General features: G+C 45.8%; 1 protein-coding gene across 1 annotated transcript in view; it reads right to left on the bottom strand.

Moving 5' to 3' along the window:
* KIF9 (kinesin family member 9) overlaps positions 1 to 12,859 on the bottom strand; it is an 818,529-nt gene that overhangs the window by 424,575 nt on the left and 381,095 nt on the right. The window contains exon 16 of the mRNA XM_086941121.1: positions 10,779 to 10,979. Within this exon, the coding sequence (XP_086797247.1) occupies positions 10,779 to 10,979 (201 nt within the window). The remainder of the gene's footprint in view (positions 1 to 10,778; positions 10,980 to 12,859) is intronic.

The raw sequence follows: 12,859 nt of genomic DNA on the forward strand, positions 1-12,859 counted from the left end.
CTAATAGTAGAACAATTTTAATTCAGTGAGATATGGAGCATTTTGTTATGTGTTTCTTTGTTTTAATTCTACACTTTCACAATTGCTTTAATAACCTTCTCGCTCTCTCAAATTTGCCAGAAAATGCACCATTTGCCTACTCTTTTTTTAACTTTTCCTGAGGGGAGAACCCCCAGAACCTCTCTTATGATGGTCTGGCTCGCTCACCACAGGTCACTCATCCAAAACGTTTACGCCCCACCACTTTCAAATGTCACCAGCCACAACTGACAAAGGTACAAGGGAAACTGGTTTATGAGTCATTACAATAACAGCAGTTGTCAAATTTAGGGGTAGCTCACTCAGTGTCATTTCCTCATCTAACATCCTTTTTAACAAGTCAATAGTAATCCTAGCTACCTGTTTAAAAAGAAAATCTGCTGGGAAGCTAAGTCCTGGTGTCTTCCTACTCTGTGTCAGAGCTTCTGACAATTCCTCAACAGTAATTTTTTCCTCTAAAAGGCCATGTGAACTGTTAGTGAGTGAAGTCATTGGAAGGTTGTGGACTAATTTCAGTACTTTGTCTGACACTGGCCTCTTTCTTCTAGCATATAAATGTTGAAAATGAGTCGCAAACACCTCAGCGACACAAAGTGTGTCCTGGGTTTGGTCTTCATCTGAATGCTGCAGGTGTTCTGGATGGAATCTTTACGTTGGCACAACCAGTGCAGCAACTGACTTTGCTTCCCCCATGAGTGTCTGTGTCAGCTTTGTACAATTGTTTTTAATGTTTCCTAGAAGATGGGGCTTTGGCAAAAGGATATAAGCAAACTCCAGACCGAGCAATGGCCTCCAACTGGTGTACTTCTTCCCCTTGGCGTCCGTATTGCGCAATTGCGTAATGAGCCTGCCTCACATTTGACTAATATGACTCCCAGGAGATTATTTGCCAACGTATAGAGCCCTAGTTCAATGAACAGTAGTCCTCTGATTATTTTACGATGTAAAACCTGAATTGGCTGTCAATCATATTTTTGCTTTTGTGCACTCCCTACATAACTCCCAGTGTAATCTTTATCAGCGAGTGGTCTAGGAGTCCACTGGCCATCAGTTGATAGTCTAGTCTAAAGAAAATGTTATGTCTCCCAGAGTTGAAAGGATAAGTCTTTTGGTTAGGGTAAAGGTGTAAGTTATACCATACATAAATTAGGTTTAGTGCCATCATAAATATGGCTTGTAGGTTAAAGTTTTGCTGAGGTGTAGTCATGGTCTCTGATCTGTTGTGTTCTGGGGACACAACTCCATTAACGTCTGCCCCAACAATCAACTGGCACCCTGGTAATTGTGAAATTAGCAAGGTTATACGTTTCAGGAAGGTCTGAGTGAGAGGTGGGGGAGCAAACACTTTCCCAATAGACGTAGGACTGCATGAAGTGTCCCAGTAACAGCAATGTAACTACCCCTCTCATCTCTCTATGCTCTAGTGATGGTGAATGGTACTTTTATATTGGGATTTCTAGTCCACCTGAGCATCTAGTGAATCCAGCATTTTGTCAGATTCAGTCTTTTTTTTTCAGACTCCTTTGCGAAGAGATGTTTCCTGGTCCTGGGTCTTGAAGGTTCTGGTCTGTCCGAGGTAGAAGCAATTGTTTCCAGTTGCCACGGTGCTGCTGACAATTAAAACCACATAGGGAAAAAACGAATATGCCTGTTTATTCCACTTGCCGTCACCCTGCATGTTGTTACAATGCGGTTGTTACAACGACCGCATTGTAACAACGCATACCCGGCAAGTCGTAACAACGACTTGCGGAGGGGGGCGCTGGATATTGGAATAGTATAATATACTATTCAAACTCCAGTCTGTGCAGACAGTAGGGAAGGTGTTAGATTTTAAATCCAACACCTTCTCCCCCCTCCGCAGGTCGTTGTAACGTCTTGCGCTGGAATGGTATGTGTTGTTACAACGCGGTCGTTGTAACAACCGTGTTGTAACAATATGCAGGGTGACGGATTCGTAATAAGGGCTGTTTACCAGAAAAAAACCTCTGGCTGAAGTGGAGACTCCAGGAGCGGAAAGAAGACAACATATAACCAGGGCACAGGACCAGGCAGGATAAAGATAACGAGCAAGGAGATCTCCGGCCAACAGGAACGAAGGTCCAAAGGAATTCCAGAATAGGAACGAAAAGAGGCAACAGGGGTGAAGACACACCAGCAGGAGCAAGAAGTGTTGCAACACAATGAAATGAAAAACTACGCCCTTTATATACCTATATAAAGGAAGTGAGGCAAGAGGAAGTGAGCAGTCACCATCCTGGATTGGGAAATACTGGTGAAAAAGATAGGAAAGTCACCATCTTATAATGGTGAAAGAAAACCCTTCTCAATGCATTCTGGGAACAAGGCTGGGGGATCATGAGAAGAAGATATGCAGGAAAATGGCCCCAGGCAGGAGAATGGCTTCTGGAGGGACTATTATCCCTGCACACTAGGCGCCAGCTACATGTATTATTGCCCAAGGAGAACGTCTTTCAGGGAGCTGCAGTCCCAAAAATGGAACCACAATGCACCTGAGACGCTGCAACAGCAACTGTGGGTCGCCGCATGGGAACGTGGCATGCCTAAAAGGTGGAAGCAGTACAAAAGGGGGTGGTGATGGACGGAGCTTGGCAGTTCGGGCTGGACTGTTCCCATGAGGGTCAGGGTCAGACTGATTTGCATATGGCCATGTCTGAACTGGGGTGGCAGAGTGGGCTAACGAACGGTGATGGATTAAACCCAGATCTGTGGACTGGGTGTGAGTGTTTGATTGGTTCAGATGCTCCGTCCATCGCCACCCCCTTTTGTACTGCTTTGTTCACCATAAGTTGGCAGGGTATGCTCAGACGTGAGTCCCTTGCTCACTTTGCCACTGGATTCAAGCAAGCCTGGCTGAAGACGGCTGTAATGCCAGAAACCGGTCCTAGGAAGCTTGAATCCGGTCCAGGGAAGGCATGGCTTGGCAGTTCGGGCTGGACTGTTCCCATGAGGCTCAGGGTCAGACTGATTTGCATATGGCCATGTCTGAACTGGGGTGGCAGAGTGGGCTAAAGAACGGTGATGGATTAAACCCAGATCTGTGGACTGGGTGTGAGGGTTTGATTGGTTCAGATGCTCCGTCCATCAGCACCCCCTTTTGTACCGCTTTGTTCACCAAAAGGGGGAAGCAGGCACCTCGGGCTGAACCGCGGCCCGTGGGGAAACAAATGAAAGCATCAAGGCCGAATCACGGCTCACGGGGTAACACATGTAGTACAGTTGAATAACCTTGCCGTGCTGAAAAGGTTCACCTCAAGCCTATCAGGTATGTCTCTTGGAGCAGGAGGATGTCTGCACTGTATCTTTTGGCTGGTATAAGTACACCATTAATGAGCAGGCCATTTATGTTCCATGTCGCTACCTGTGATAAATCTTGTATGGTCTCATATATGGTCTGACTCAGAATGTCTCTTGAGGTATGATAGCCTGTGTGGCTGTGTCATTCTAGGCAATAAAGCTCTGCTACTATTGTTGTGATGCGCCCCTAGAACTAACATTCCAAAACTCCACTAGCCTCCACCCCCACGCAATACTTCTCAAAAAACTTGCCAGCCAACATAGTCAAGCCACACGGTGGGGCCATGCAAAAAAAACATTCGCTTCCCACAAGCAATGACAACTGAAGGAATCCTCAGGGGATATCTGTGCCATCAGAAGTCAGGTGTTTGTCCTCGCTTGCACCAAGGTATGATTCTCTCTTGATAATATGCTGACACATAAGTGGGAAAATCACAGTGATTCTTGTGAATGGGTAACCCTGTTAGACCCTTCTACGTCCCTCAGTATTCGCATTATCACCTTACCCCATGCATTATTTGTCCCTAGACCTAAAAGGGTGTAAATGCCACTAAGGTATCATTCATATGGATTATGAATGGTATGGTTCTTCCTCGGGTACATCACCCTGAAAAACCGAGTAGAAGACTGAGCAATAACCCACAGAGGGACATCACCCCTCTTGAGCTGGGTCACCTGTGGTGTCTCCTCTTGTGCTTGTTGGTGTCAGTTTGGAGAGGCCTTCACAGTCACACTCTTGAACTCTGGTTGTACTGAGTCACTGTAACTCCTTCCTTTCCACCATTCAGTGCCAGTCCGCCTCAGGGGTGTCAAAGAAAAAGGACTTCTACTGCCCTATATTCTTGAGTTTTGGCAAGTATAGGACCAATATTCTATGTTCATAGCTCTCAGTTTTTGTCTAACTCCTTTCAAGGTTTTACGTTCCTATTGTAACATTCTGGTGTAATCCAAGAACAATATAATTTGGTTTGAGTTGAAGTTGAGAAAACCCAGTTGTCAGCCCGTTTCAAGGATGGTGTCTCTGTCACTATAGTTTCATATGCTGGTGATCATTGGGCACGGCAGGGCACTGGCAGAGGGTTCTGTGTCAATGCTCCATGGGCATTTTATTATAAATCACACGAGAGGTCTGTGTCAGGTACCCAGGATTTCAACCATGCTGGGAGGAATTAAGTAGATGCTGTCCCTTCCAACTCCTCCTGAAAGTCCACTAAACACAGGTTGTTTTGTTCTGTCTGTCATTTGTATCTTTCACTCTGTCCTGCAATGTTTTGGTGGATGTGGACCACTTGACCACTTCTGATCTGAGGTCTTGGTTGGTTTCTTACTTTTCTGGAATGCAGTCTTCAGCTTTTGTGAACCTATCTACTACATATGTCTTGTCTCAGTAGGATGATGCCCAAGCCTACTTCGCAATGTGCATCTCTAGCACCTGTCTGGTGCTCTCTGTTCCCTGTATTATTGCTGTTGTGCTCTCCTTTTGTGTGATTGCATCATCAGCTCTGTGCCTTCCGTCACTTCTTTCAGCTTGTTCCAGGATTTTGAGAGGGGTTGGTCTGGCATATTTGTCAATCTTCGACTGCTGAGGACCATGAGTTGACCTTTCTTCCCCTATTATGAGTTGCCCCGGGCACTATCTCGGTTAGCACGTGATTTTCATCTGCCGAAGTCTGTGGTCTCAGGTCTTGCCATTCAGCAGGGCATTGCGGAGCAGATGGTTGTTTCAGCAATAATGTGTGAGGATTGGTTTGCCGTGGCACAGAGTGTTTTTCACTCCTCTATCCCAAATTGGACCATTTCACACCTGGGTGTTCGTGACCCTGTCAGCGCCCTCCCACTCACACAAGTATGAATTTCTGCTGGACCGCTCACCTCCTATTCACACATGTAGTGGTTCAAACAGCATCTGCCTGCCATGGGAGGTCCACTCTCCGGCACTATCCTCATCATAGGGAAGAGGAGCCGAGACGAGACGGACGTGGACCGTCTCGGCTCCCGGTCCGCGCGCTGCTCCGGCCTGGAGCCCAGCGTCCTTAGGAGGCCCCCCACGATGCATATGCTTCCTAACTGAAGCGGAAGGTGTGGGGCACCTGCAGGGCTACCCCGATCGCTGCTGGTGCCTGTGGAGCGGCATTGGTTGACTGCTCCCGATCCCTGCCTGGGACCCAACATGGCGGCCGCCCGTTACCAGCCCGGGCTAAACAGCAAGGACGAGGAGCGGAGCCTGTGGCATCCTGCCGGCGGCGAGTCTGACAGGCGCTGATCACCCGAGCGGTATGTAGGGCTCCTACCGCGTCCCCCGCTGCCACCCGCTGCCACCCGCCGAGACTCTGCGGTCATTCCAGGGGCACACCAGTAAAGGGTCGGTGATTGACGGCGGCGCCCCCTGCTGACGACGGCTCCGCCTTGAAACCAGCCCACTTACCTGCTCCGGGGGCCATACATCCTTTCTCCGCCACAGACGGGCCTGGGCCCGAGGGCAGAGATGTGCCCCCCCCCCTTTGCTGACCACGCTGTTTCGCGCCAACGGTGCCTGACTCCAAGATGGCGCCCTTGGGGACACGCTTCCTATGACCGGCGGACACAGGCTCCAGGGACACGAACGCAGAGGATAGTGCCTCTGGTGGACTCTGATGGTCGCAGGCTCTCCAAGATGGCGATGCTATGCTGTTTGCGGACAGTTTTTCGTTGGACTAGCCCTTCCCTCCATACCTTGCATCCCACCCACCCTTCCTCTATGCTGTGAATGCTGCTGTTTTCGGACAGTTTTCGTTGGACTCTAGCCCTTCCCTCCATACCTTGCATCCCACCCACCCTTCCTTTATGCTGTGACTGCATCTTAGACCGATTGCAATAATGCTAAGCTTTGGTATTCGCTGAAGTCCTTACACCATATACCACCCCTATGCGTCTCTTAGAGTTTAACCAGTCATATCCCTTCCTATGTGTATGTAGTTGACCCTTATCACTAGTGTTTGCAGTGGACCTTTGTACTCTCTACCACCCCTATGTGACCCTTAGAGTGTTTCCAATCACATCCCTCCTGTGTAGATAGAAGATAACTCTAACGTCTAGTATCCTATGTGATTTTTAGATTGTATCCATGTGTATCCCCTCCCTCTGTTTAGAATTATAGCATAAACGACTAATCGCCTGTGTGACTGTTGGAATATAGCCAGGTGTATCCCTTCCCCCGTGTGAAGAGATAACCCTATTCACTAGAACAAGAAGAAATGTGTTCCTGAAATGTGTAACGTAACTGATTCTATGTAAAGTGCCTTGATAACATGTAACGGAACTGGTGCTATGTAAAGCGCTTTGATAACCTAATCGGTTCAAGTTTCCGGAAATGTGTAACGTAACTGATTCTATGTAAAGTGCTGTGATAACATGTAACGGAACTGGTGCTATGTAAAGCGCTCTGATAACCTAATCGGTTCAAGTTCGCGCTATAGAAAACTCTAAAAATAAAATAATTAAAATAAATCTATGTGTTTCACCACATCACAGCATTTCAGGACTGTCTGACACTGCTTGCCTCTCCCCTTCAGTCTTCACAGAGGCTCACAAGGCTGAGCTGCTCCTCTCAAGCTGCCACAGTTTCTTGGTGGAAGGTCCAGCCCTCTGGCATCTGGTTGCACCTCAATGGGCCTGCAGCTTCCCATGTCGCACTGTCGCCCAGAGTACCTGGGCCACATCACAGTAGTACTCATTCTTCTACACCAATAAGCAGAGCAGGAGTGCTATGGAATCCAAAACTGGTCACAATCTGCAGCTCAGGTTGATTATATGTCAGGAGATCAAAGGATAACTGGGGCTAAGAAGGAGTGCTACAGTATTGAATCCGCTGTGCTAGCTCGATAGCCATGACCGTTCCCCCAGGATGACCTTTGTTTCTCCCTATAATGTTGTTTCTCACAGAGACACTGAGCCTCTCTACTGGATATCTGAGGCATAGTTCTGCAATCAGGAGAGGGCTGTTTAGGTCTGAGCAGCTGTGCCACCAGAGATGGAGGTGGGGCAGCTGTAGGTGGCAGAGGGGCCGCAGGCTGTGTCACGTTTGAAAGTGAGGTCAGCATCTGAACCGTATGAAGTGTCAAAGCCAGAGGCAGCACTAGAGGCAGGACCTGGAGCATGAAGGGGTGAATGGCAGAGAGTGGAGCCCCACTGATCCCATGGAGCCCAAAGATGTTCCAGGCTGGACCAGTGCACCCCTGAACACCTCAAACATTGCATACAAGAAGAATACTGGAATTTTCCCTGGAGTGGGAAACTCTAAGTAGTGGGAATCCTGAGGGGTTGGTTTGCACATGTGGTGCAGGGTTGATGGGAGTGGAAATCTTCAACTCCTTGGGATCGGATCTCATCTAGGGGACTTACCTTTTTTTGCTTGTCTCCTTCGTGTCTCCTCTTCTTTTTATGTTTATGCCTCTTGTTGCTTGATGTTAAGGCTGGGAACCCCGGTGAGCTCAAAAAAGCAAGCATTGTTGATTGTCCGATTGTCCTTGCAATCATCCTTGGCCCTAACCATGAAGAGCTTAGCCTCCTGCTGTTTTATGGCCTTAGGAAGCATACTTTGGCAAGACTCACAAGATTTGGAGTTGCAATCAAAGCAAAGACACCAAAGTCAGATTGTGTGATGGTCATTGATAGACATTAACCCCTCACATTCTCTGCAGGGTTTGTTTGAAATCTGAACATTTAAGTGCAGACATGCTCACTGCACTGTAGGTTTGGGTAATAGAAATTCTCTGAAGAGCTTGTAACCGGATTGTCAAAGAGCAAGCTCTCGATCCACGTTGAATAAGCAAAAAAAGGGAAATGAGGTCGGTAGAGTAGGTGGGTGCTATACAGCTTTGGTGATGTCTCTGTGGAGGCAGTGCACCCTACCAGCATGGAAGACTATGGAAAAGTTTCTGGATCCAGTCTGGTAGCTAGGATATTGAAAAGGTGAGAAACCTGCAGGTAGAAATATAAATCAGAATACTCTTTATAAAAGTGAAATCAAGGGTTGGTGGAGCATTAAGATAGGAAATTCTGGAACACCGACCAATCCATGTCCATCTTTGAAACTATATAAGCAAAGTCAATCTACAGTTATCTTACAAAAAGAATATGTATTACATATTACACACCTTTCAGAGTCAGCCTTGTGTAGGCCTGTAACAGAAAGGGATGCACTGAAAGTGAAGGACTAATATTTTACACAGAGCTTGTGTCTGCAACCCAAAACCTCAGATTGGTAAAAAGCAAAAAACCTGGGGATTTACCAGAATAGACAGATTGCCTCACAGGGTCAAAAACGCATTGATGTGGTCTATGTGTCTAAGCTACCGATGGGGAAAATCAGAAGAAATTAGCTCTTCTAGTTCTCTCTTTTCAACTTTACCTGTTCTCTCCCTAGGTACTCAGTATCCTAATCAGTCAGAATTTAGTGCAATTTAGTTCATAATATTCACCCATGAAATACCCCGCTCAATCATTCACAATGCAAAGTAATGATTTAAGCCTAGATCTTGCATTTGTTTAAGTTTTCAGTGGAACATTTTTTTTAAACTCTTTTTATTAATTGTAAAGGCACAAATCTCAATCATACAGCACAAATGGATATCGAGCTGGTGAGATCGTATAAGAGAAGGTCCCCACACCGGCTCTCTTGACCTCTTCCCCTTGATGTGCTGGCTACACAACCCTGGTTTCGTTCGTACATCTCTACCCTCTTCTCCCCTCCATAGATGGGGATGCAACTTCAGTCTTATTGATTGTTAGAAATTGGGCCTCTAGTTGGTAAAGATATGCACCCTGTGTAAGTAGGGACCACAATCCTAGTCAGGCTAAGTCAGATGAACACCACAAATTAACCTGTGCTCACCCTCTGCTAGCTTGGTGCAGAACAGGCAGGCTTAACTTAGGAGGCACTGTGTAAAGTATTTGTGCAACACTTAAAACAGTAAACCAGATAAAACACAACATAAAAATATACCACGCCGGGTTATACAAATAGAACTTAGTTAATAAATAAAACAAGACCAAAAGGACAATATTCCAATGAGCAGATACTGAGATATGCCATTTTAAAGATTTAGGTGAAAACAGTGCATAAAAGCGCAAAGCAGCAACTGTGGTAATCTGGTTGCGCTGGACTGGGATAAAGTCACAAGTTCAGGCTGACCACAATGGAGAATGGGCCGGCTACAGGGGCCCAATGGGGCCTGCTGAACACAGTACCCTAAATCCTGATGCACTGTCTGTCTGGTGTTGCTTTGAGATGCTTTGCGTCATCCGGAGTTGGTTCTGAAAAGCTGTGCGGCAAGGCTTTACGGGCTTGGCGTTGCTTCGCATCATTCCCAGGGAGCTGTGCGGTGAGGCTTTGCAGGGCTTGTCGCTGCTGTGTATCATTTCCAATAGACTGGCGACTGGGCGGCGAGGCTTTGCGGGAATTCTCGCCGCCTTGCATCAATTCCAGTGAGAATTCCGGTGAGGCTGGCAGCTGGGAAGCGAGGCTTTGCCAGGCTTTGCATTGCTTTGTTTCAGTTCTGATGAGGACCATGGAGGGCAGAGCACATTAGCCCCACTTCCAAGGGTCCAGGACTAGGGTGGTACCACTTGGCAGGGAAGACTCAAATATGGCAGAGTCCAGGTATGGGAGAAAGATGGTTGGAAGTCTTTTGTGTCCCTGAGACTTCAGAAACCAGGAGACCAGTCAGCGGTCCTTGGAGTCACTCTGGGTTCTGGTTTGAAAAGTTCCAGGTCCAGCCCTTCTCACTCCCAAGCAAGAGGGCAGCAGCACAGGTCAGCACAGCCAAGCAGGAGTCCAGCAGAGTCCAGAAGAATGTTAGTCCTTGTTGCAGCACAGTAGCTCTTCTTCCTGGCACAGTATCCACAGGTCCAGAAGTGTACTAAATTGGTGGTGTCAGGCGTCCAGTACTTACACCCAGTTGTGCCTATGATGTGTGGGAGACTTCAAAATTGCACACAAAGGCTCTGCAATGGCAGGCCTGCGACATATTTAAAGGGTAACCAAAAGTGGGTGGCACAAACAGTGCTACATGCCCACTAGTAGCATTTAATTTACAGGCCCTGGACACATGTAGTGTACTTTACTAGGGACTCAGAAGTAAATCAAATATGCCCATTGTGGATAAGCCAATGTTACCATGTTTGAAGTAGAGAGCACATGCACTTTAGCACTGGTTAGCAGTGGTAAAGTTTCCAGAGTTCTGAAACCAACAAAAACAAATTCAGCAAAAAGTGGAGGAGGAAGGCAAAATGTTGGGGTGTGGCCCTTCAAAAAGGACCAGGTCCAACACTTATGTACTGCTGTTCCCTGCATCCCTTCGCAGTACCTTTTTAGTGCAGTATTAAGCAATAATCAATTAGGCATGCAAGCAAAAATAAAATACAAATGCCTCAATCCTCACCTTGGACGTGTGACTTCCACTTTAGGTGGTGATTCGGACTGTTCAGTCTCAACACTCACTACTTCCTGCTCTCGTGCTGGTACCTCTTTGGAATCCAGATCCTTTGCCGATGTGGTTAATACGATTGTTTTAGATGGGGAAGTAACTTCTGGCTCTTTTGGAGGGGCAGGCGTAACAGGAACGTCCTTCTTAGCAATAGGGCTAGAATTAAAAGAAAAACGTCACTCAGATTTCTGCAGGCACAGTGTGTACATAGGGTAATCGCAGTTGTCAATATATGACTGGTGTAACCTAAACATAACAGTTTCAGCACCTGGAGTTAATACTTTAGAAGCTCTGCTTTTACAAAGCATTTACAGGAATGCCACATAAACCCGCCATCTGCCTATATATCTGGTTGTTAAAAGGAGCCGGGTATGCCTTAAAATGTTCTGCACATTCTGTAACCTAGGTTATGATGTACCTAGTGTTCCCTCTGCAGATCCTTTATCTTTGAAGTTGCCCAGGTTCCAGAAGATTGTAAAGGAAAACTGTAATCTTGCAGTCGGGGTGCATCACTTACCTCTGATGTTATAGAATCACCAGAGCAGCTCAGCGCCAACAGACTTGTTATGCCATTCTCTAATTGATGTCACTTTGTAATATCCTTCAGTTAACAGATATTTCTTTGAAAACACCAGGAATATGCGTGGGGCAAGGTTGGAGTAAGGTTGGAAAACAGGAAATCACCCACAGAAACATAGCATTTATCATACCCAACCTGTGGACTTTTCTTCTAAGGAATACAATTCCATTTTCAGACTTTATTTGAATGATTTCCTAGTAATACCTAACCCAATTTGGATGCAGAACCTCATATAATTCCAAGACAAAACACCACCGGAAGTTAAGTTGGATCACAAATCTTCCCAGAAAATCTCTGCCATAGTATCTGAGTATAGAAAATAACATTTAGCAAACATATAAAAAGAAAATAAAGTATCTGCCTTGAAAATCTTCCTAGATGAAGCAGGTGGTTGTATCTTGTCTTGTGGATTGTGAAAACATACCAGAGATGTAATCTTGTCGGCTGCCCCACACCACTCCTTAATACAAGCATCAACAAAAAAGAAAATTGTCTATTTCTTCAGGTCAATACATTTGAGGTTTCAATTATAGACAGCAATTTCTTGTGCAATCAGTATTGATATGTTCTTAAGATGCAATTGCTCAGAGATTTCTGTGTATCGAACGTGCAATCTGCACTTTGACTTACAAGACACAGGATGTTGGAGGAAAGAAGGAAATTGCAGACAATAATTTATGTAAAAATTCATTAAAAAAGCCTTGGTAGAAAATACGATTATATCCTCAAGTTTACCTACCTTTTTTAACACACAGTGGTTAAGTGACTGACATTGCCTTTAACTTATTCGCCCTATGGTCAAATCGTAAGACACAGATATATGAAATGCATGCATGCATTCATTTACTTTTCTCTCAACCAGTTCAGACCACTGGGAACTTCATAAGTCCATACTTGTCAGATCTCTTTATAAACTAAGACTGAGATGCTGCATCAGCTCTAACAGTAACGATTTGCAGCCCTACCTTAGTAAAATAAAGACCAGTACAACAGATGTTTCACACAATGGATCAAAATGAAGTTGATTAAAGCAATATCAACATGTCAACCATAAAATCTCATACATATTCCTAATTCCACTGCAACTTCTCCATCAAAAAGTTCATTATTTCATAGTCTTGACGTGCTAACCATGAGAAATTGGGTTACTGGTTGATATGGGGCGGGGGTGAAACCCTACTCAAGCAGCAACCACAATCCTTGCCAGGGCGAGGCACAAGCAAATACCAAATGAATCTGTGTTAAAACCTCTGGTAGCTTGGCACAGAGCAGTCAGGCCTAACTTTGAGGCAATTGGTAAAGTATTCACGCAGCACTTCAAACAGTAATAAAGTGAAACCACAACAAAATAAAACTCCCACACCAATTGAGAAACACAGGGCAAACTTTAATCAATAGATAAAGACCAAAATGTCAAAACTCCGATCAGTAGAACCAGAGAAATGAAACTTTAAAG

The sequence above is a fragment of the Lissotriton vulgaris genome, chromosome 10, assembly GCF_964263255.1.
Source record: "Lissotriton vulgaris chromosome 10, aLisVul1.2, whole genome shotgun sequence".
Lineage (NCBI taxonomy): Eukaryota > Metazoa > Chordata > Amphibia > Caudata > Salamandridae > Lissotriton > Lissotriton vulgaris.